Source organism: Taudactylus pleione, unplaced genomic scaffold (genome assembly GCF_031769625.1).
Source record: "Taudactylus pleione unplaced genomic scaffold, aTauple2 ptg000041l, whole genome shotgun sequence".
In the NCBI taxonomy this organism is placed as follows: Eukaryota; Metazoa; Chordata; class Amphibia; order Anura; family Myobatrachidae; genus Taudactylus; species Taudactylus pleione.
Window position 1 is genome coordinate 49,656,399 of NW_028284443.1, and position 25,301 is coordinate 49,681,699.

The 25,301-nt window shown below is 46.4% G+C and overlaps 1 protein-coding gene across 1 annotated transcript; it reads left to right on the forward strand.

Annotated features, from left to right (window-relative positions):
• The first annotated feature begins 1,705 nt into the window (after positions 1-1,705).
• Positions 1,706-24,429, forward strand: F7 (coagulation factor VII). The gene is made up of 8 exons (XM_088456800.1): positions 1,706-1,793; positions 14,284-14,447; positions 15,559-15,583; positions 15,679-15,792; positions 15,877-16,017; positions 16,384-16,484; positions 19,689-19,815; positions 23,846-24,429. The coding sequence occupies exons 1-8, from the start codon at positions 1,721-1,723 to the stop codon at positions 24,427-24,429; spliced, it is 1,329 nt and encodes a 442-aa protein (XP_088312926.1). The 5' UTR covers positions 1,706-1,720.
• Positions 24,430-25,301: the final 872 nt, after the last annotated feature.

A 25,301-nucleotide genomic window follows, 5' to 3' on the forward strand; every position in this document is an offset into this window, starting at 1 on the left:
ACCAGTTGTGCAGTTGTGCTCTGATATATGCACACCTTGGTTGGTTGAATGTACCTGGCCTTCAGCATGTATACAGATGTGTTCTAAATCATCTAGCCTCAATACGCCATGCAGCGCGACATGCCAGCCAGGTCCTGGACCAGACCGTCACCTAGTGTCCCGGGCCTGCCTCCTCCACATTAAGAGCCTTGGTGGTCCAGTGACCCGCCTGTCGGTACTTGCGGCTGTGATACTGCCTGGCATAGGCATCCGTATCACCACTCACTTACACCGCACATCAGACTCTCTGTATTTGGGACACTCCGGCAGTTAACAGCAGCTCGTGTTGCTGATTGTTGGATGGCCAGAAGTGTCTAGCAAATAGGGAGCTGAAAGCGCACAGAGACAGCGCTGGAACTTGAGAGGAGAGAACAAAAAGTGACAGTGGTGGGGGTGAATGGAGGAGTCGGCAGGCAGATGAGGAGCGGCTGGGGACAGGTGACTAAAGAGGATCCAGCGCGCATGCTAGAAACGGAAGAACAGGTGAGGAGGAGCTGATGGGAGAGGAAGAATGGTGAGGAATACAGGGTATGTGAGGAGGAATGGGGACAAATGGGACAGCAATAGGAAACAGGCAGCAACAACATACACGGCACTACACACCTGGTAATAACAGGACACCAACGTTTATGTGTTATACAGCCATAAACTAGTTTGTGACACTGGCACTCAGCTGCAAGAATTAAAACCCACATTTCTCTTCCAGATACTGGACACATGTAAGGAAGGTATTCGATCACATGTAGGATACCTATGACACACAAACTTTGTGTGTGTGTACGCTGGGGCCAATCAGCATCAGAAGAAAACTATCCATGGTGATTGCATATTCAAGATAACCAGAAACATAAGAGCCAATTTTTTCAATTTGCCCTCGGCGCCAAAAACACTAGCTACGCCTCTGCTGTGAACAACGTAATTCACAGACATATCGCTGGTACACACTGGCCGACACACCCACAATATATTGGCCGATCAATTATTATTCTAATGTATAACGCGACTTGTAGCACACGAAGGATAGATGTACAGTATGTGGACACATCTGTAGTTTATGGATTTATGTATTACAGGGGCAAATCATCTGCAACCCTGAGGATAAGCCTCACAGCAGCCTGGAAGGCATAGACTATTGTAATGATCAGCAGGGAAACTCATATGAAATTAAAAGTTGAAGAAATGTGTAAAATCAGCTGCTTATCTAAGTAAGAGAGAGAGGCACATTTGGTGTCACTAGTGCCTGGTAACATGGTCACAGGAGGGCTGCACACTCAGGCCAATAATGGTGATCTTCCAACCGAGTTTCCCGACAACCCTCGTAGTGGTTTTGGAACCACAAACATAAGATAATTGCCAAAATTGATGCGGATATCACAGTATGTGTGACCAGCAGAGCTGTCTGTATAGAAATCATGCATACAAGATTATCTATAATTCAGATAACACAAAAAAACATCATTACTGACCAATATTTTTTTTTCTTGGGGAAAAAGTGCTTTATTTATTAGCAATCCAAAGGTGCTGTACTAACTATGAAGCATAACATCAGCCCTTTGGTATTGATTTGCAGTGTTTGCCAGCCTCTGCCCTCCCCCAAACTCCAAATATTTAAACAATAAACTTTGGACCAGTGATGTTCCTGTGAGAACAGTCAGTGCTGGAAAAGAAAAACCCTCCAACCATGTGGTTAGCACAGAAGAAATATCTGTATTTCTGGTTTATTTTGCTCTTCATGCCTCTCCTAACATTTGCCGGTAAGTGATAATATGTGATAATAATGAGCACAGATACTTTCTGCTATTTCATATTTATACTCTTAACACAAAAGCATAATTTCCATGTTTCACATGCTAGATGCTCTGGCATTACACATAATCTTGACTATAGAGTTCAACCCATAATGACATTAACACTCACATTTGTAAACTTAGTTAGAACTCCATATTAGACGCATCTGTTATACTTACCTTCACATGTAAAAGAAAAATGTTAGCAATATTACAGTGACTTGCATCTTGGTACATTTGTTGGGAAACGTCTCTCATGCACAATAACAGTGTTCGAGTGTCCAGATTTATCTGTGGACATTTTGATCCCCGGTAATTTTGCTGTCGTGCGAGCATGGCCGGCCCTAGCCCAAATTTTTTGGTAAGCGAGTATTTTTTTGGCGCCACCCCCTATGCGTGCCCCCGTTAGTGGTCCCCCCAGAGCAGTGCCCCTTGTGCCCCCAGTAGTAAGCCCCTTATATAGTGCCCCAGTAGTACTCCCCCCCATGCAGTGCCCCCAGTAGTGGTACCTCCCTATGCAGTGCCCATTATATAGTGCCCCTAGTAATAGTCCCCCCTCTTGTAGTGCCCCCAGTAGTAGCCCCCTTGTAGTGCCCCCAGTAGTATTCCCCCCTTGTAGTGCCCCCAGTAGTATTCCCACCCCTTGTAGTGCCCCTAGTAGTATTCCCCCCCTTGTAGTGCCCCCAGTTGTATTCCCCCCTTGTAGTTCCCCAGTAGTATTTCCCCCCCTTGTAGTGCCCCCAGTATTATTCCCCCCCCTTGTAGTGCCCCCAGTAGTATTCCTCCCCTTGTAGTGCCCCCAGTAGTATTTTCCCCCCCTTGTAGTGCCCCCAGTAGTATTCCCCCCCTTGTAGTGCCCCCAGTAGTAGCCCCCTTGTAGTGCCCCCAGTAGTATTCCCCCCTTGTAGTGCCCCCAGTAGTATTCCCCCCTTGTAGTGCCCCCAGTAGTATTCCCCCCCTTGTAGTGCCCCCAGTAGTTTCCCCCCCCTTGTAGTGCCCCCAGTAGTATTCCTCCCCTTGTAGTGCCCCCAGTAGTATCCCCCCCCTTGTAGTGCCCCCGGTAGTATTTCCCCCCTTGTAGTGCCCCCAGTAGTCCCCTCCTTGTAGTGCTCACAGTAGTCCCCCCCCTTGTAGTGCCCCCAGTAGTATTCCCCCCCTGTAGTACCCCAGTAGTATTCCCCCCCTGTAGTGCCTCCAGTAGTCCCCCCCCCCTTGTAGTGCCCCCAGTAGTCCCCCCCCCTTGTAGTGCCCCAGTAGTATTCCCCCCCTTGTAGTGCTCCCAGTAGTATTTCCCCCCCTTGTAGTGCCCCCAGTAGTATTTCCCCCCCTTGTAGTGCCCCCAGTAGTATTTCCCCCCCTTGTAGTGCCCCCAGTAGTATTTCCCCCCCTTGTAGTGCTCCCAGTAGTAGTCCCCCCCTTGTAGTGCTCCCAGTAGTCCCCCCCTTGTAGTGCCCCCAGTAGTATTCCCCCCCTGTAGTGACCCCAGTAGTATTCCCCCCCTGTAGTGACCCCAGTAGTATTCCCCCCTGTAGTGCTCCCAGTAGTATTCCCCCCCTTGTAGTGCCCCCAGTAGTATTCCTCCCCTTGTAGTGCCCCCAGTAGTATCCCCCCCCTTGTAGTGCCCCCAGTAGTATTCCCCCCTTGTAGTGCCCCCAGTAGTATTTCCCCCCCTTGTAGTGCCCCCAGTAGTATTCCCCCCCTGTAGTGCCCCCAGTAGTATTCCCCCCCCTTGTAGTGCCCCCAGTAGTATTCCCCCCCCTTGTAGTGCCCCCAGTAGTATTCCTCCCCTTGTAGTGCCCCCAGTAGTATTCCTCCCCTTGTAGTGCCCCCAGTAGTATTACCCCCCCTTGTAGTGCCCCAGTAGTATTCCCCCCCTTGTAGTGCCCCCAGTAGTATTCCCCCCCTTGTAGTGCCCTCAGTAGTATTCCCCCCCTTGTAGTGCCCCCAGTAGTATTCCCCCCCCCTTGTAGTGCCCCCAGTAGTATTTCCCCCCCCTTGTAGTGCCCCCAGTAGTCCCCCCCTTGTAGTGCTCACAGTAGTCCCCCCCCTTGTAGTGCTCACAGTAGTCCCCCCCTTGTAGTGCCCCCAGTAGTAGTGCCCCCAGTAGTCCCCCCCCTTGTAGTGCCCCCAGTAGTCCCCCCCCCTTGTAGTGCCCCCAGTAGTATTCCCCCTCCTTCAGGGCCGGTTCTCCCGTTACGCATGGTACGCAGGTGCGTAAGGCGCCACATAGTGAAGGGCGCCTCAGCTGCGTACCATGCGGGTCGCGGTGCAGACTGTGTCTCTGTGACACAGCTGCACCGCGTGTGTAGCGCTGACCGGACGGAGTTCGGTCAGCGCTACACAGCACAAACACACAGCCGCCGGAGCCGGCAGCTGTGTGTTTGCTTTAGCAGCTGATGAGAGTCTGACGGACTCTCATCGGCTGCTACTCCCACTGCCGAAGCCGGACATCTTCCAGCTCCCGCAGTGGGTAATGGGAGTGACGCGTCACTCCCATAATGCAAAGCGGTGAACGGAGGAGCTGATCTCGACGGTGGGACCAGGAGCGGGTGTCAGGTAAGGTTTTTTTTTTTTTTTGTCATGTCTCTACTGCGGGGGGGCGGATTACTACTGGGGGCACTACAAGTGGGGGGGGGACTACTACTGGGGGCACTACAAGGGGGGGAATACTTCTGAGGGCACTACAAGGGGGGGAACTACTGGGGGCACTACAAGGGGGGGAATACTTCTGGGGGCACTACAAGGGGGGAAATACTACTGGGGGCACTACAAGGAGGGGAATACTTCTGGGGGCACTACAAGGGGGGGGGAAATACTACTGGGGGCACTACAAGGGGGGGGGAAATACTACTGGGGGCACTACAAGGGGGGAAATACTTCTGGGGGCACTACAAGGGGGGGAAATACTTCTGGGGGCACTACAAGGGGGGGGAAATACTTCTGGGGGCACTACAAGGGGGGGGAAATACTTCTGGGGCACTACAAGGGGGGGGAAAAACTTCTGGGGGCACTACAAGGGGGGGAAATACTACTGGGGGCACTACAAGGGGTGGAATACTACTGGGGGCACTACAAGGGGGGGGGAAATACTACTGGGGGCACTACAAGGGGGGAAATACTACTGGGGCACTACAAGGGGAGGAATACTACTGGGGGCACTGCAAGGGGGGGAATACTACTGGGGGCACTACAAGAGGGGGGACTATTACTAGGGGCACTATATAATGGGCGCTGCATAGGGAGGTACCACTACTGGGGGCACTGCATGGGGGGGAGTACTACTGGGGCACTATATAAGGGGCTTACTACTGGGGGCACTGCACTGGGGGGACCACTACCGGAGGCACTGCATAGGGGGGGTGCCAAAAAAATACTCGCTTACCAAAAAATTTGGGCTAGGGCCGGCCCTGCCCTGCCCTGCCCCCCTTGTAGTGGCCCCAGTAGTATTCCCCCCCCTTGTAGTGCCCCCAGTAGTATTCCACCCCTGTAGTGCTCCCAGTAGTCCCCCCCCACTTGTAGTGCCCCAAGTAGTAATTTGCCCCCCCCTCCCCCTCCCCCCCGGCAGTAGAGACATAATAAAAAAAAAAAAAAAAAACCCTTACCTGACACCCACTCCTGGTCCCGCCGCCGAGATCAGCTCCTCCGTCCGCCGCTTTGCATTATGGGAGTGACGCGTCATGGGAGTGAAGCGTCACTCCCATTACCCACTGCGGGAGCCGGAAGATGTCCGGCTCCGGCAGTGGGAGTAGCAGCCGATGAGAGTCTGTCTGACTCTCATCAGCTGCTACAGCAAACACACAGCTGCCGGCTCCGGCAGCTGTGTGTTTTTGCGGTGTAGCACTGACCGAACTCCGTCCGGTCAGCGCTACACACGCGGTGCAGCTGTGTCACAGAGACACTGTCTGCACCGCGGCCCGCATGGTACGCAGCTGAGGCGCCCTTCACTATGTGGCGCCTTACGCAGCTGCGTACCATGCGTAACGGGAGAACCGGCCCTGGGTGCGAGTGTGGGATAGAATGTCAGAATATATTACTGACCACAACCTAAAGGAGTGTGTCACAAAAGGCTAAGTTTGTTCATAGACTGTACAAAGGACTTGAAAGTATTAGAATAATTTAAAAGACGCTGTCCCTATACAGTACATTCATAGTATTGCTTACATTTGGTTGATCATTGCACTTCTATGAGTGGGACTGTGGCAAATACATGACTGTTATTTTAACTACCCTGTTTCCTGTTTTCCCAAAACTCTGCTGGTTTCAACCCTCTCTCATGTGTCACATAATTCTTGACCAGTGGCGTTACCAGGTGAGGGCATAACACACATGATGAGAGTCAGACAGACTCTCATTGGCTGCTGCACCCACTGCCGAAGCCTGGCTGGTGCTCACTCATGAGCTCCGCCTTCTGGCTCCCGCAGTGGGTGATGGGAGAGACGTCATGATGTCTCTCCCATAGTACCAAGCGGGAGGACAGCGGAGCGGATAATGGCGGGCACAGCAGGAGCAGGAATTCAGATAAGTGTTTTCTGTGTTTTTTGTGTTATACAGTATATGTAAGGGGCACTACTGGCCGAGGGCACTGCATCACTACTGGGGGGCACTGCATAGGTGGGACCACTACTGGGGGTTCTGTATAAGTGGCACTGCCTAAGAGGGACCACTACTGGGGCCCTGCATAACAGGGACCACTACTGGGGGTACTGTATCAGGGGCACTGCATAGGGGGGGACCACTACTGGGGGGCACTGTATAAGAGGCATTACTGGGGGTACTGCATAGTGGGGACCACTACTGGGGGCACTGTATAAGGGGTACTGCATAGGCGGGAACATTACTGGGGGCACTGCTTAGAGAGGAACACTACTGGGGGTTCTGTATAAGGGGCACTACTGGGAGCCTGCATAAAAGGGACCACTACTGGGGCACTGCATAGGGGGGCACTGTATAAGGGGAACCACCCCTGGGGGCACTGTATAGGGGAGACTGCTGCTGGGGGCACTGTATAAAGGGCACTGCTACTAGGGACATTGCATAAGGGGCACTACTACTGGGGGCATTAAGGTGCATATGGAATGGAAAGGATTGTTCCCAGAGTGACGAGAAACGGTGGTGTCATGTTGACACGCCCTCATTTTTCAGTGGCCATGTCCCTTGTGGCATGTGGCCAGCCCACTTTTTGGTGTGCGCGCATAGGAAGTAGGGGGGCTCCGTATTTCATCTTGCCCTGTGCTCCAAATACCCTAGTTACGCCACTGTTCTTTACAGTGAAATGATTTTAATACAAATTTAATATTTCTTAATTATTTCAAGAAAAAACACAGTAATTATTACAGTAAATATATTTATATGGCATCACATGAGTTCTCTAGTTTTGTACATAGGGGATAGCACACAAAACATATCTAAGCCACATAGTGGTTTATAAATTGTCAAATTAACATCTATTAATGTAGGTACACCTCTGTTTCTGCCAATGGTAGTTATGTTGGTTGAGTGACATGACAGCTGCAGGCACTGACTGAGGGGGAGAGAGAGTGGAGAGATATAAAATACCAACCAATCAGATCCTAACCGTCAGTTTTCAAACACAGGGGATGCTGGATTCATGGTGTAAAAAATAGATAATATTGTTATTTAAGTTGGGTACACACTTGTGTCGCAGTCAATCCAACCCCGACCGACCAGTTTGTCCGACATTAGACAAGTGTGTACCCTCAGTTGACCGGTCCTGTCATCCGGACCTGGTCAGATCAAATGGTTTTTAAACATGCCTAAAAACCAGTAGACCCGACCGGTGATCAGCTGACCAACATACAAGTGTATAAAAAAAAGGGAAATGTAGGTGCACACTCTAAGCCAGTGATATCCTTGCTTGTGCACAGTTGGTTAAATCAAATTAACTAAGGTACAAATTAAGGGCCTGATTCAGAGCCGTTCGCTATTTGCGTTCGTTCGTTCATAAACAAGGGGTGGCTATTCAAATGATCCGTTCGCACATTGCAGTCTGTTCACACCTCTAAGTCTGAACGAGCGAGCAAAACATACGCTCTTTTATTTCTTAAAAACGCCCCCTGGCCGCTCGCACCATACGTCATGTCCGCTATTTATTAGATTAATCGAGTACATCGAACAGGATATGAACTGCTCGCTATTCTTGTGGTTGTTTTTTTCAACCGCTATTTTGCGAGCAGTTCTGAGTTAAAAAAAAACAAATGACGTGGTCATTGACGCTGCTATATTAATTATGCACACCCATAAAACGCCCGTTTTGACCTTTAAGCACGCCTGCGTTCGGATCTCCACTCCCCGTTTTCAAGCACCTTCCCCTGTTACCACCCACATACGCCTCATTCTGTCACTCAAAATAGCAGGCACTCGCTATATTGCGTACAAACGATTTTCGGCCGCACTGACTGGTTCGCGCATGCGTACTAAAAACCGTACGCATGCGCAGATGTGCGAACATCGCTCGGAACGAGCGTACTGCCGCTAGCGAGTGGCTCTGAATGAGGGCCTAAGTCACTTGTGCTGAGGTATGGCTATCCCTAAAACCTGGACTGTTAGTGTGCCTTGAGGACCATGGTTGGGAACCCCTGCTCTAAGCACTAAGGGTTCTATTTACTAAGCCTTGGATGGAGATAAAGTGAAAGGAGATAAAGTACCAGCCAAACAGCTCCTAACTGCCTTGCCACAGGCGTTGTTTGAAAAATAACAGTTAGGAGCTGGTGCCTTATCTCCGTCGACTTTATCTCCATCCAAGGCTTAGTAAATAGACCGCTAAGAATTCTGATTATCAAAATATAATAAACTAATGAACATGTTTTTTAAAGTAAGATTCTTAGTTTGGCCAAAGATGTTTGCCCATCTACCATGTCTAGGTGATCCTCATAAGGTGAGTCCCTAACATCCAAAATACGGACACATTAAATACATTTATCTAGGACTCACAGATGGGCCCAGCTAGTTTGTTGCTCATAGCGCGACATTCAGGCTTCTGAATCGCACCTTGGAACATTGGTTGAGGGCTGTACTGTGGCGCACCATGGCGTCCTACAACCAGGGCCGGTTCTCCCGTTATGCATGGCACTACAAGGGGTGCACTACAAGGGGGGGATTACTACTGGGGGCACTACAAGGGGGGGAATACTACTGGGGGCACTACAAGGGGGGATTACTACTGGGGGCACTACAAGGGGGGATTACTATGGGGGCACTACAAGGGGGGATTACTATGGGGGCACTACAAGGGGGGATTACTACTGAGGGCACTACAAGGGGGGCTACGACTGGGGGCATTACTACTGGGGGCACTACAAGGGGGGCTAATACTGGGGGCATTACAAGGGGAGATTACTGGGGGCATTACAAGGGGGGATTACTACTGGGGGTACTACAAGGGGGGCTACTACTGGAGACACTACAAGGGGGATTACTACTGGGAGCACTACAGGGGGGGGGAATACTACTGGGGGCACTACAAGGGGGGGAAATACTACTGTGGGCACTACAAGGGGGGGAAATACTACTGGGGGCACTACAAGGGGGGGGGAATACTACTGGGGGCACTACTTGGGGGGAAATACTACTGGGGCACTACAAGGGGGGGAATACTACTGGGGGCACTACAAGGGGAGGAATACTTCTGAGGGCACTACATGGGATTACTACTGGGGGCACTACAAGGGGGGAAAATACTACTGGGGGCACTACAAGAGGGTGGACTACTACTAGGGGCACTATATAAAGGGCACTGCATAGGGAGTACCACGACTGGGGGCACTGCATGGGGGGGAGTACTACTGGGGCACTATATAAGGGGCTTACTGCTGGGGGCACAAGGGGCCACTTCACAGGTGGGACCACTACCGGGGGCACTGTAAAAGGGTCACTGCATAGGGGGACTACTACTGGAGGCACTATACAAGGGGAATAGTACTGGGGGCACAAGGGGCACTGCACAGGGGGGGACCACTACCGGTGGCACTGTAAAAGGGGCACTGTATAGGGGGTACCACTACTGGGGGCACTATATAAGGGGAATACTACTGGGGGCACAAGGGGCACTGCACAGGGGGGACCACTACCGGGGAAATACTTCTGGGGGCACTACAAGGGGGGGAAATACTTCTGGGGGCACTACAAGGGGGGGGAAATACTTCTGGGGGCACTACAAGGGGGGGGAAATACTTCTGGGGCACTACAAGGGGGGGGAAAAACTTCTGGGGGCACTACAAGGGGGGGAAATACTACTGGGGGCACTACAAGGGGTGGAATACTACTGGGGGCACTACAAGGGGGGGGGGGAAATACTACTGGGGGCACTACAAGGGGGGGGGAAATACTACTGGGGGCACTACAAGGGGGGAAATACTACTGGGGCACTACAAGGGGAGGAATACTACTGGGGGCACTGCAAGGGGGGGAATACTACTGGGGGCACTACAAGAGGGGGGACTATTACTAGGGGCACTATATAATGGGCGCTGCATAGGGGGTACCACTACTGGGGGCACTGTATAGGGGGACTACTACTGGGGACACTATATAAGGGGAATACTACTGGGGGCACAAGGGGCACTGCATAGGGGGACTACTGCAGGGGGCATTATATAAGGGGAATACTACTGGGGGCACAAGGGGCACTGCACAGGGGGGACCACTACCGGTGACACTGTAAAAGGGGCACTGCATAGGTGGGCGCCAAAAAATATACTCGCTTACCAAAAAATTTGGGCTAGGGCCGGCCCTGCCTACAACGTAAGAGAATCCATGGCATGTAATACACTGCTGAACCGATGGGTAGCGAGTGCTCCACTGATGAAATTTGTATACTGAATACCATACTGTAGAAGTGAATGGATATCCCTGACAAGCGGGCCAATCAAGTTCACGCAGTGTATTTACATGTTCGCACAACCAATCTTTTTAATAATATCGCAGAAGCTCGTTGAACAGGACGCAAATCAGTACACATACAGAACCTCCCACTGTATATATAGTCAGGTTGTGCAGTCCAGAAATCTTTTCTACATACAGAACTGTAAGGCAGTTTAATTGACGTGTTGTTATGACGGTATAACCGATATGTTAACGAGGTGCACACACAGCTTTCAATGAGATGGGATGAATTATTCTTCACTAATGGTGGGGTTATCTGTATCCATGTACTAGTATAACATTTAGAAATGAAGACACATTTTTATCATTATTATGATGCATCCCTCACTGCGCCCTCCCTAATGGCAGCGGGTGGGTGGAGTGCACAAGGATTCATGAGATGGATGTTAAAGCCTTTTTGGCCTAGTGGTAGAGCAGTGGTTTTGCATTGCCATGGTCCAGGGTTCAAATCTCATCCCAGCCCAATATTATTTCATAATTATGATTACTTTAGATCTGTGATTCCCAACCTCAGTCCTCAAGGCACACTAACAGTCCGGGTTTAGTGATAGCCATATTTGAGCACAGATAGTTAAATCAAAATAACAGAGGTACTAATTAAGTCACCTGTGCTCAAGTATGGCTATCTTTAAAACCTTGACAGTTAGTGTGCCTTGAGGACCGTGATTGGGAACCCCTGCTTTAGATTCATTCCTCTCATATTTGCCTATCCTCCCGATTCGGCCAGGAGCCTCCCGAAAATCGGGTGCAGCTCCCGCCCCCCTGGAAAGCAGGCAAGCCTCCGCCCCTCTCCCCAGGGTATAAGGAACTCCCTGCAGCAGGAGAGGCTGATGATGCCATTCATGCTAAATTACGTCATTTTGGCCCAGCCCCCTGCTTCACGATGACTGTAGTATCTGCATTGTATAGCAGGGGCGGGGCCATAATGACAATCGTGCTCTGCCCACAATACTGCCCGGTCATGCCCCCTATGCTGGACATGCCACCTTTTCAATGCCGATCTGGCTGCTCCCTCCGGGAAGGGGCAGCCAGAATATCGGCAACCCTGATTCCTCTATATATATTTTTTATAAAGTACAGTGGTGAATCCAACAACACTAATCGAGTTTCAGACGCACCCAGGTGTTGGGGTTCCGGGACTCAAACGCAACCTCAGGTTTAAATAAGACCACATGATTTCCTGTTCAATAATGTTGCAGTAGTGTATTTAAAGCACAACATTGCTCCGCAACTCCCCCGTACCCTGCAATGACACACCCATACAGTGATGGGGTGCAGGGGCTCAAGTGTCGTGTTTAAGACGCACAATCAGCGTCAGGGGCTTAGACGGGTCAGACGCAGGCACATCGTGTTGGGGTTCAGGGACTCAAATGCAATCTCAGTTTTAATTAAAACCACATGATTTCCTGATCAATAATGTTGCAGTAGTGTATTGAAGGTCAATTAACATAGGAGGTGAGTTCTAAAATTATTCACCTCAGGGTGCGCTCACATAGACATAAGGATAAATGTACTGCAATAAAACATTTATTAAAATTACATACTAATAAACATTTAATAAACATTTTGTAAAACAGCATCTAAATTCTTTTCATATCCTGCGCAATTGAATCAATATTAGAGTGTGTGAACAATCAAATGTCCACTTATATGGATACATATATTTGTCTCCTTAAGTATATATATAGTATTTAGAAGAGAAGGCACTCAAAATGGCCTAGGGTATTACGTCATAGTTAATGAGAGGTTCAGGAATTGAGGAGCTGATTCAGACTCGCTCGCTAGGATGCGAACGCTCGTAGCTGGGAGATATTTGCAATCTGTGAATGCGTGAACCACTGCGAGAGATTGGGAAGTGCTCGCTCACCCAGCATAGACAGCCCATCTGAATGAGTGACAGGAGAGGCCGTTTGTGGGTGGTAACAGGGGCAGGCCAGTAGAAACGGGGGAGTGGAGGTGTGAACGCAGGTGTGCCTGAGTGTCTCAACGCCGTTTCAGAGGCGTGCATAATTAACAGGCAGTGTCATAGTATACATCATCTGGTTGAATTTCACACTGAAGTGATCGCAGTGCTTGCAGTAGGGTATAGTCAACCTCAAGCATCTGATGGTGCTCGATGTACCAATGGTTACATGCAATTCCAGGAGATGACATGCGGAAGTGGGTGTCTTATGAATGGCTGGTGGGCATCTGCATACATATAGTGATCGCACGCCAAGACATAGTGGGCATGCTGATGCCTTGCCGTGCGATCGCCTGCCTTGCTGGGTGTGAGCGAACGCATCTAGCGAGCGGGTCTGAATGAGCTCCTGAGTTTCTGCTGAAAAATAGCACTTGGTATATGTAGAGAAATAAGATACAAAGCACTAGTGTAATACTGTTTACATTAAACAATATTTATTTACATAAAAATGCACTCACGAGAATATACGTATAAAAAATCTAAAATATATACCACATGATGAACTGGTCCCCTAGGTATTTACCGCCTACCGGATGTGTAGATAATAAATCACATCAAAAGAACATATGGTTCTTGGTAAGGCAGTCGCTTCAAGTCAGCAACTATGGTAAGTCAGACCAGGGTCCACAGGGAGGCACAGATTCGTTTGATTGGCTTAACACATTTCAGACAAGGTTCTTTTTCAGAGACTTACAAAGTACAAAAACACAAGCAGTATAAACAGATAACAGAGGATTTACAAAATTTACATACAATACAGAGTATTGCAGAACATGGACATGGTTTATAAACATTGCTGCATCAGCAGTCATAAAACTCAAGTAAGCAGCAGGGTGGTAGAACCCACATGTTGCATGCTACTGTAGCCTGTGGGGAGGATATGGTGGTAGAACCAGGGGTAGGAAAAGCATATGAAGGAAGAGGGTCCTGCTTAAGAGAACTTACAGCCTAATGGAGGGGGCAGACAGACATGGGTGACACAGAGTGGAGAGACAGTGAGCAAGGAACATGGAGCAGGAGGTTAGGATGAGAGCTACAGTAGATGGCTTTGATGATGTGGGGTTTGAGAGCCGGTCTGAAATTTTGTAGAGAGGTGGAGAGTCTGATAGGATGAGAGAGAGAGTTCCAGATGTGAGGAGCAGCGCGGGCGAGAGTGGGAGCAAGTAACCAGATTTGGGTTGCTGTAACATGAAGGTGGGATTAATTTGGAAGATTGAGGTGAAGAGAGTGTAGTAATGGTGAGGGCTCATGAGCAAGGAAGGGAACCTGCAGAGGGTGGGTAAGAAGGTTGTTTATTAAAACAAATGTGCAAAATGTAACAAGTACTATAGACATATGGCTGTCACATTAGCTTTTTTTTTTTTTACTCACCGTGTGAGGACAGAGTTTGAGAACCACTGCTCTATGGGATACAAAGGAAAGTCAGCAAAGATGGAGGGTCATGCAGAACATTCTGTGACCGTTCCGGAAGCACCATGCATTTATTACCTGGAATTAAATATTGTCAAAAGTCTTAAAAATTGTGTCTGCCAATGGCAGCCAAAAAGCTGAGCATATCTTTGTCTGGTGGTTTTAATCTGTGTTATTTTTTAGTTTTCATACAGAATGAAGAGGCCAACAGTGTGTTGAAGGATCGGATAAAGAGAGCTAACAGTTTCTTTGAGGAGCTAAAATCAGGATCTCTGGAACGGGAGTGTAATGAAGAAATCTGCTCATATGAAGAAGCCAGAGAAATCTTTAAGGATGACAAACGCACGGTAATCACCCAGCTATCATAAAGTTGACTCACAACTTGTATTTAGGTTAAAAATATATTTCTAAAATGTTATTCCAGCCGGGTTGGGTACGGGATCCTGGTGGTCGGGATGCCGGTGGTCAGAATACCGACAGGATTAGGTAAGTATCCTAACCCTCCTCCTAACCCACCTTTCCTGCAGCCTAACCCTCCCATCCCGCAGCCTAACAATCCCCCTAGTGCTGAAGCCTAACTCTACCCTAGTGCCTAATTGTAACCCTCCCCTTAGTGCCTAACCCTCCCCCTAACCCACCTTTCCTACAGCCTAACCCTCCGATCCTGCAGCCTAACCCTCTCTTCAGGCATAGTTCGTAACAAAAGTCTATATAAATGCATTTGACAATGACAGGAAAGGCTAAGAAAGGCCCATTACTGTGATATGCTATTTTATATATAGTAAGTGCCTACAATGCCATGAGGAAAGTCATGCTGCCTATAAATTAGGGGTAGTTGTAGAACTACACATCCCAGCATGTCCTGCCACAGTTTTACTATTTGGCCATGCTAAACTTGTTGCAGGGCATGCTGGGATTTGTAGTTTAACAACAGCTGGAGGGCCGCTTATTGCCCACCCCTGCTATAAGTGAGACTTTGCCTGTACGTAAAGCATGTATCTGTATTTGTGCTAGTTACGTCACTCTTTTGACAACCGTTGCCTATCTGTATTTTAATCAAGATTTAACATAATTGAATGCAGAATAATGTTCAGCTTTCTCTATAACATCACACCCTGGGGTATATTTACTAAAGTGGGAGCCCATAGCAACCAATCAGATTCTACTTAACATTTGACTAGCATCTTCTAGAAGATAATAGCTAGAATCTGATCGGTTACTATGGGCAACATCTTCACTTCTAAAAACTCTCACTTTAGTAAACTTACACCCCAATCCTGGCAGGAATCGTGATGTGAGGTATATACTATTACTCCTGATATATTTACACAGACACTTGAATACTAAACTGGGATTTTATATTTTTAGATTTGTGCTCAGATTAGTTTGTATAGCTATAGATACAGTTTGATATTATTTATTATGTGCTCACATTTGATTACGCTCTTGTTTCCTCAGAAAGAATTTTGGAGGACATACTCAGGTATGATACATCAAACTGTTCTAATAAGTGGGCTAAACGCAAAAAAGAGGTCCTGTATATTCCGTACAGACTTCTAACCTTTAAGTATTTTGCAGATGAAAATCAATGTCTCTCCAACCCTTGTGCCAATGGTGGAACCTGCCATGATGAGTTTCAGTCCTATATTTGCACATGCCCTCTCGGTTATGAGGGCAGACACTGTGAAACAGGTAAGCTATGGATACATGATGTTACAATAGAGGAAACTGGATTTAGTGTATCCATTTCTGTATAGTATTTTCCTTTTGTTCTAGATATAAATGACGCCCTGAAGTGCTTTAAAGACAATGGGCAATGTGAGCAGTTTTGCCGAAACACTCTTGGGTCAGCACAACGTTGCTGGTGTACTGAAGGGTATGTTCTTGGGGAAGATGGAACATCATGCATTCCTACAGGTGAGGGAATATGTGGGAATACAATGGCTGATCTATGTGTTTAATATTTTTTCATGCGTTCCCATGTAAGTGATGACTGGAATGTATGAAGACAGAAATCAGACATACATTACACATTAGTACAATGATTACTAAACAAAAAGGAATTATTCCTATTGTACAATGTATCTGAGAATTATGGATTCTGTAATATTATTTTGAAACTAAATTATAATTGGAATTAATAATTCTATACTAATAAGTTTTTTTATATCATTTGTGGCTACACATGCTCAGGTTATACAAAACTCCTCCAATGAACAAGTTCTTGTGACATGTTTGCCCCATATACATATCTCCCTTAGTTATCTTTATCTTGTCTAACAGTGGAATATCCTTGTGGAAAACTCCCTGTGTTGAAAAACATAACAAAAAAAAGTCGAATTGTTGGAGGTGAAGAATGCCCAAAAGGAGAGTGTCCCTGGCAGGTGAGCTTTGGTCCTTTCTGGCTCATTATCAATGTCACAAAATCTTGAGAAGGTTTTAATAACTTTGTGAATGTTACGTGTATGTAGCTGCTATAAGGATAGTAAAAGGGGATGTAGTCTGAATCCCGACGGTCACAATCCCGACTAGTTCCGTCGGTGAGTACTAGGGTTAAGTTTAGGATTAGCCACTAGGGGGAGGGGGGGAAGGGGTTAGGCTGCGGGAGGGGTGGGTTAGGGCACGGGTTAATATTTGGATTAAAATACTTAACAATTCTGACAGTCGGCATCCTGACCGTTAGGATTCTGTACCCAGGGTATCACTAAGCTGGATATTTCTCATTGTGATCTAGAGATAAGCGGTTCGGTTTTGACTCTTTTCACCAAAATGGCGCAAATTCGGATTTATCTTATTGGCTATCCAAAACACGCCAGTGCCGGATAGGCAATATGATGCTTTTTTGAGATCCTAACATAACCGAATAAAACTGAACCACTTATCTTTACTGTGATCAGTAACTCCTGTTTCTTTTGAGAAGCATCATCCAACCCTGTTTGCACTGCCACCAATAGTGTTTTGTGCATCTGTCAGTCTGACCTACAACCTAACAGCCAGGGGCGCAGAGAGGGAGGGGGGAGCGGGTACACTTTACCCGGGCCCGGGCTTCCAGAGGGGCCCTGCGGGGGCCCGGGACCGGCGCCGCCCCTCCCTCCCTCCCAGCCCAGCACGTGGGAGATTGCTAGCGGCTGCTAAGCAGCAGCCCCATCAATCTCCTCTGCCTGAGGGGGGGGGGGAGCGATCACACTGATTGCACCCCTCTCTGGCTTTGCGCCGGGCTGAGGGGCTCACAGCGCCCCCTCCCCGGAACAAAGCCAAAAATTGCAAAAATAGTTTTTTGTTTTTCTTTCCGTCAAGGGGGCGTGGCCACGCTTCCCGTGATTAGGCCACGTCCCCTCTTTACCGGGGCCCGGCGGCGCTCTCTACGGCCCTGCTAACAGCATCACAGAAGGACGGATTGTCCTCCTCAGCCCACTAAAAGTGCTGCTCGAAATTCAATTTGTACCATATGTGTGTGTATATATATATATATATATATATATATATATATGTGTAAGGAACAGCGCCAAAAAATAAATATGTATGTTAATCACATGTACAAAAACCTCATTACCCAACAGCATGGGTGTCGGCCTAAGATCAATAATAGTATAGTATTGGTGATATACTATAAGTGTAAAAGTGAAGATAATTAAATTAATTAATAGTGACCAGTGTGTTTAAAACATATGTATAAATATATAAATAATGATGACATTTATAAAGTGCAAAATAAATAGCAGAACATACAAATTACACAATTTATTCAACATTAATTAATTAAAAGAAAAAAAAAATCAAGGTGTCCACTCATAAATAGTGTCACATAAAATCCTGTAGACAAAGTAAAAAGAGATGTTTAAAAAGGTAATATGCGTATTTGAGTTCAGGAATAAATAAATAGTTCATGAGGCAAGAGATAGGAGCTTCAAATGTGTTTCATCCAGCAGGACTTTCACAAGATCCCCTTGAGGAAGTCCTGCTGGTTAAAACGCATTGGAGGCTCCGATCTTTGATTATGATTTTATTTTTTCAAATGTTAAAGTACTAAACAAGTTATATTTCCATCTAAAGTACTTTTCACCTTTTGCCTCATTTACATGCATGCGAGGAGGAGTAGACACATTCAGCCTTATTCAGATTTGAAATCGCAAAATGCGTCTGCAAAAAATAGTTACATGCTTGCAACCTATTCAGAGTTGGTAGCATATGCAGTTTTGGTGCAGAACCCTCCCTTTCACATGCCTGGGTCACATGCTGCGGGAATATGACTGGAGACATGGCACTAAAAGTACATAATGCATTACATTTCACTTAATGGTCGTATTGTGTAAATATCCCAAGTAGCTTGGAGCATCTAAGTTACTAAGCCAGCCAAAAGTAAATATAATTGTTTTTTTTTTTTTTTTACAAAAGTCACATACATATGTGATTCTCCCTTTCCCCCACAGAGTATGTATATGTTTAATGCGAGTATTGATTGCTTTATATTTTGACTTTAAAATAGCAGTTTAAATGTATTTGCATAGATGACAGTAGATGGCTATACTTTAAATGTTTTCGTCCAATCAGGCAACACAGGCTGCATGATGCATCAGTGTGCAGGAACGGAATGGGGCTAAAAATTGGCCCAGGCATTCTGATACATGCGTGTGCTGCTGGCGTGATACACCCAATCTAAGCCTGCTGTCCGAGCAGAGCACTGGTAGGCAGAGCTGCTCAATCAGATCTCCAGACAGCCGTCACGGCCCATCAGTCATTTGCCAGAATTGCCAGATGGCCAGTCTGGGGGTGTCAGTGTGGAACTTAGTACCCTCCAGGCAAATGTGACTTGCGCCTGCTTGGAAGCCATTTTAGTCACAATTTGCGACAATGCTACCCACTGCCCACATCTGCGCATCCATTCCAGCCTCCAGTCCTCTAGGTATACACAGTCGCAATACATGTCTACAGCTGAAATAACGATGCACAGAGCAAAAAGCAGCCCATGAACACAAGATAAAAATTAAAGTTGCGGCCAACAAAAACAGCTTGCGTTTACATCCAACTCTGAACACTGTAAGTCCAAATACAGAATACAGTAAACTAACATTATTCTGCTAGTCACTACTTCCAGCCTTTCCTTATGTCTTGTTCAATGTTCCCTCATACATGCACAAGATTTTTTCCTAAAAGATTCCTCTATACTTTCCATATATTTGATATTAGAAGGATGAATGGTCTTGTTCGCAAAAAACCCTTCTATCAGCGGAACCTGGATTTTCTGTCAGTGTTGGAGAGCATGAAATTGATAGTTGATAGTTACTTGTGTCTAAATAAATAACAAAAGATGGAAAATGCAATGATTTGTAATAAATTGTAGCTAGAGGAACCCATGTTAAACATATTTCACTGCACATTCATCCAACTTGTCCTTAAAGGGTGGGGTGACTGCATGGTGGAGTGACTGCATGGTGGGGTGACTGCATGGTGGGGTGACTGCATGGTGGGGTGACTGTATGGTGGGGTGACTGCATGGTGGGGTGACTGCATGGATGATCAGTGAACAAATAATGAAGGTTCTACTTATACTTACATGAATGTTAATCTTGTTATGAAATGTATTGCAGGCTAGATTGGTCTTAGACAAGCAATCCTTAACAATCTGTGGAGGAGCATTAATCGCTCCGAATTGGGTAATCACGGCGGCACACTGTCTAAAACCATCTTATGTAAACAGACTAACCGTTGTACTTGGTAAGTATACAGAAATTAGTGTAAACTCTTCATTAGGTCACAGTTTAAGAGGACAACTCACAAATGGTGGCAGAAGACTTTTATATTTTACAATAACAAGAGATATGTTATATGGCAACATTATGCTTTTGTCATCCCATAGTTTATTTTTTCTTTCCATTTTTCTTACCTCTTGTAATGCAATAATACTTAGGGCAGGTTGCAGCAAGGGGAGAAATGCGGTCAAACCCCGATAATGCGGGTTTGACCTCATTTCTATTATGCTTGGTTGCGGTGGGTAATGACATCTTCCTGATGGCATTACCCTATAGAAGCCTATGGGCTTCTATCGGGAGAGTGATGTGAGAGGAATCCAATCGGACCCCTCCCAGCACGCGACGTGTGCGTCGTCCTGCACATGCGCAGAAGGATGCCAGAGGGGTTTCTGGGTCATAGACCCAGAAGTCCCTCCATCGCAAAGGGCCGCTCTTACTGAGAGAGCTGTCCTTTGCAGTGTTTGTCATGCATACTGGCGTTGCTAATGCCGGCATGCATGCGAAGGGTGCATCCCGAATGCAATGCGTCATGCATCCTGTCCTTAAGGTGTATGGCCCTCATTCAGAGCCGTACGCTCTGAGCAGAGCGCACGCTCTGAATGAGGGCCGGGCTCCATTTTCATGGAGCGTCCTCCTGGACGCTCGTATAGCTGTGGGTCACCACCCACAGGCTATACGAGCGTGCATTTTGATGGCTGCGATGGTCGAGACCATCGCGACCATCGAAATTGCGAGCCGGAGCCTGCGGTTGAGGTTTTCAACCGCAAGCTCCGGAGTGATTTTGGCTCTATCAGAGCCAAAATCACTCCCACTGACATCACTAGTGATGTCAGTGGGCCGGCTTCTGACGGGAGGCGTTCCCGTGGGAACGCCCCCGTCAGGGAGGCACGCCCCCGGCACGCCCACCAAAGGGGGCGTGCTGTCAATCAACATTGACAGCACGCCCCCTTTGATCGGACACAACGAGCGAAGGACTTTCCTTCGCTCGTCGCGTCTGGCGCATGCGCACGACGGAGCTCCCTCCGTCGTGCGCATGCTCAGTGCATAACATCGACCCACTTGCGAGCGGACAGCCGCTCGCGAGTGGGTCTGAATCAGGCCCTATATCCATTACAAGATCCCAGGACGACGGAACGATTACGACATCGTAATCATGCCATCTTTTCCCTAGGGGTGCAGTGCCTACACTGAATTATTGATTGTTCAGTGTAGGCACATCAATCATCCCCGAACATGGGCAACCTGACGACGTCGTCAGGTTGACCAGCATGTTCGGGCGATGATAGATATCAAAAACGAACCAGCGGCTCGTGCATCGCTGGTCGTTTTGGACATTAAAATGCCCGATTTGCGGCCGATTACTGAGCGATTGCACGATTACGATGTTGTAATCATGCAATCGCTCAATAAGGTCGCTTAGTGGATACGCACCTTTAGTCCAGAACCATTCTGTCTGGTCCCTCTCTAGGCTTTTATTGTATAGATTGTAAGCTTGCAAGCAGGGCCCTCTTACCTCTATGTCTGTCTATTATTACCCTGTTTTGGTCTATAAATGTTTCCAATTTTAAAGCGCAACGGAATATACTGCGCTATATAAGAAACTGTTAATAAATAAATAAAATAAATATTCTGGCAGAAAAGCAAGTAACATAAAACACAGGAATATCACATGTGTAACAGCAGCAAGCAATCTGTGTGGAATGTAGCAGCCTGAAGCTTAGGGTAATGCTGAGCGTTGTAGTGCACTGGGCAAATACTGTGGCGGATGATAGCCCCCAAAGTCCCTCTGTGTATCGGTGTTGGTATAGGGTGCTGGCGGTTATTATTACTGGCTATATAGCATGTATTCTGGTGGCAGCCTCTGGAGTATTTCCAGTACTCTTGGACTCTGGGTAATAAAGATGTGCTGAGAGTAGCTTATGCCAGAGATCAGACTCCTCAACTGAGCTGTGCCGGGTCTTAGTGACTACTAGTTTAGCTCTATGTAATGGATGCTGGAGGGCAGGGGTGCCGAAAGGGGAGGGAAACAGGTGCTAATTACTTGGGCCCGGGCTTGATAGAGGGGTGCGCCCCCCCTTCCCCTTTACCTGTCAGCGGCAGTGTCACCGTCTCCAAAGCCCAGCATGGCTCAGCAGAGGCAGTCTCCTTTTGCTGCTTGGGTGGGTGAGGGAACGCCCTTCCCTGGATTTGCCCCTGGCTGAGGGGCACACGTCGCCCCCTTGTGGATGCACACAGAAAATACTTTTTTTTTTCGTAAGGAGTCATGGCAATGCTTACCGACATTAGGCCACACCCAAATAATGACTGGATTCCGGTAAGTCTCTCTGGGGCCCTGCTGGAGAGAGGCAGCGCAAAAGCTCACACCAACAAATTTGAACAGTTTCATGGCACATAACATTTACTCTTAAAATCCCAAATTATATCAAATAAAATCATTATCACCGGGTTCATCTACCTGATACATGTTAAGGGAGAAGAAAGAGTTCATGTACCCACATTTAAAAGAGATAATAATGAACATATTTGTGGTAATGCAATTTTAAAGTATTATTGTTTTGGGAAAAAGTTATGTGAATCCAGCACTCATACTGTATGTAAGCCTTTGTGATAGTTCCAATTTATTGTATCTATTCAACTAAAAGTCTTATTTTACCATCTGCCCCCTCACACAGTCTATAAATGCTCTGGTTTTCAGGTGCTAGCGGTAAACAAGCCTTCAGTTGTATACTTATTGATGCCTTCAGTTGTATACTTATTGATGCCTTCAGTTGTATACTTATTGATGCCTTCGGTTGTATACTTATTGATGAATTCGGTTGTATACTTATTGATGAATTCGGTTGTATACTTATTGATGCCTTCGGTTATATACTTATTGATGCCTTCGGTTGTATACTTATTGATGCCTTCGGTTGTATACTTATCGATGCCTTTTGTTGTATACTTATCGATGCCTCCAGTTGTATACTTATTGATGCCTTCGGTTATATACTTATTGATGCCTTCGGTTATATACTTATTGATGCCTTCGGTTATATACTTATTGATGCCTTCAATTGTATACTTATTGATGCCTTCGGTTATATACTTATTGATGCCTCCGGTCGTATACTTATCGATGCCTTCAGTTGTATACTTATCGATGCCTTCAGTTGTATACTTATTGATGCCTTCGGTTATATACTTATTGATGCCTTCGGTTATATACTTATTGATGCCTTCAGTTGTATACTTATTGATGCCTTCGGTTATATACTTATCGATGCCTTTTGTTGTATACTTATTGATGCCTTTTGTTGTATACTTATTGATGCCTTCGGTTGTATACTTATCGATGCCTTCAGTTGTATACTTATTGATGTCTCCGGTTGTATACTTATTGATGCCTTCAGGTGTATACTTATTGATGTAATTCACACCTATTCTGTGCATCTAACATGTGATGTGCAAACTTTACTGGTACGGCACATCCTATACAGCGCTGATTTTTCCCTTGCAGCCATAGAAGAAAATCAGTGATATAGTGGCTAATGTAATGGGCAGATTTGTGTGTAGCTGTACACCATGGTAATGTACTGAGACACATCACTCCTAATGGACTTAACGTCTAGCTGTGAAAAAAATAATGGAAGCAATATACAGTGTTACTTAATTTTTTTTTTTTTAATTAAATTACATTTTATGCTTTATAATATGATTATTATTATTACTGAGCAATTCTGCTCAAATTATATTGTTCAGTTATCTAAAGCATGAAAATGCTTCAGGATTTTTGATAATTCCTTGTAAAAAAATGTCTTCTTGACACCAGAATGTAAATCAGATACATTATGTACCATATATTGCCCATTCGTCACATCATTCTCCATTTTATTTGGTAATCTTTAGTATTGAAAACCCTCAATATTTACACTACAAGTATCATTCATAGTTAGGCTATAATGTTTTGTTGATTGTGATGAAGGTGATAATTATCTTTTTGTTTTCTTTTCCAGGGGACCATAAGATTAGTGAAGCTGAAGGAACAGAACAAGAGCGCAAAGTTGTTCAAATAATAATGCATGAAAAATTTGTTGGTTTTAAAACAAACAATGACAATGATATTGCTCTCCTCAGATTGAACAGTACAGTGAACTACACTGATTATGTGGTTCCCATATGCCTCCCTGAGAGAGAATTTGCTGTAAGAGTCCTGCTGTCCCGTGGCTCCTCCTCCACTGTCAGTGGTTGGGGTCAGCTGATAGAAGGCGGGGCAACGCCTGATATATTAAGGAGGGTTACACTGCCTCGGGTCAGAACGCAAGAGTGTATAGAGAGTACAGGGATGAACATCTCACTGAACATGTTTTGTGCAGGCTTCACTGATAGCACCAAGGATGCATGTAAGGGTGACAGTGGTGGTCCATATGCCACAAAATATAAGGACACTTATTACCTGACTGGCCTTGTCAGCTGGGGCTTGGGATGTGCAAAATTACACAAATACGGTGTTTATACAAGGGTATCTCGATATGACCAATGGTTAAAGGAGAATATGAATCGATATGCTACTGAAAAGACACCTGATCGGCAGCGGTAACTCAACTTATAAAAAGTTGTAATATAGCATATAAATTATATATTATACACAACATTACTGGCTCCTTGTACATAAGTTTGTCCACCCCTGGTACTAAACATTCTGTGCAATAAACATCACAGGATGTGCATAACAGTGGTATAACAAAAATGAAATAATGGTCTAACCAACATACCAGTAACTTAGTAATGGCGGCAGCAGCAGTTGCGACTGGGTTATGCTGCACGTGTCAACAGCTGCAGTATTATTGCACTTTGAATTTGGAAGGTTTAGCACAGCATGTTTAGCCATTATAGAAATGTTCTGAAATCTCCCATAAAAGCTGGAAGAAGAGTTGATGCCCCTGTGTGGCAGGGCATTTAGGTCTGCCACATAGGGGCATATTCCCCTATTGGGTGCAGGATTTTGAATTACGTGGGTATGTGCACTCCATATACCCGAAGTAAAAAATGGTTGCAAATATTTCGCTGTGAAAATCCCTTGGTGAGAAGAAAAGATAGGACCAAGGAACAGTGGGCACTCACTGATGTGTTTTTCTGTGCCCAGCTGCCGCATGCTCCACACTGCCGACTGACTGGGACACACACCCACTGACTGACACTGACAGCATCTCTCACACAGCGGGGGTCACACACACTGACAGGGGGTCACACACATACACACCAGCAGCACCCCACATACAGAACACAGAACATTCTGGGAAGACAGAGGAAGACTTCCAGCATGTTGAGGAAGTGGAGGAGGACAGCACTGCCAGAAGGTAAGTAATTATGGACTAATTAAGTTATTTGGAAAATTTTATTTGCTTAATTAGTAATTGGGGGTGGGGTTCAAAAACAAGCAAGTTCCAACAATTTTTCCTTAAAATAACG

Excerpts from the sequence above, each read along its gene's own strand:
- F7 (XM_088456800.1), top strand. The coding sequence starts at position 1,721 with ATGTGGTTAGCACAGAAGAAATATCTGTATTTCTGGTTTATTTTGCTC. Across the intron at positions 15,584-15,678 it reads ATTTTGGAGGACATACTCAG|ATGAAAATCAATGTCTCTCC; the intron begins GTATGATACATC and ends AGTATTTTGCAG. Across the intron at positions 19,816-23,845 it reads CAGACTAACCGTTGTACTTG|GGGACCATAAGATTAGTGAA; the intron begins GTAAGTATACAG and ends TTTCTTTTCCAG.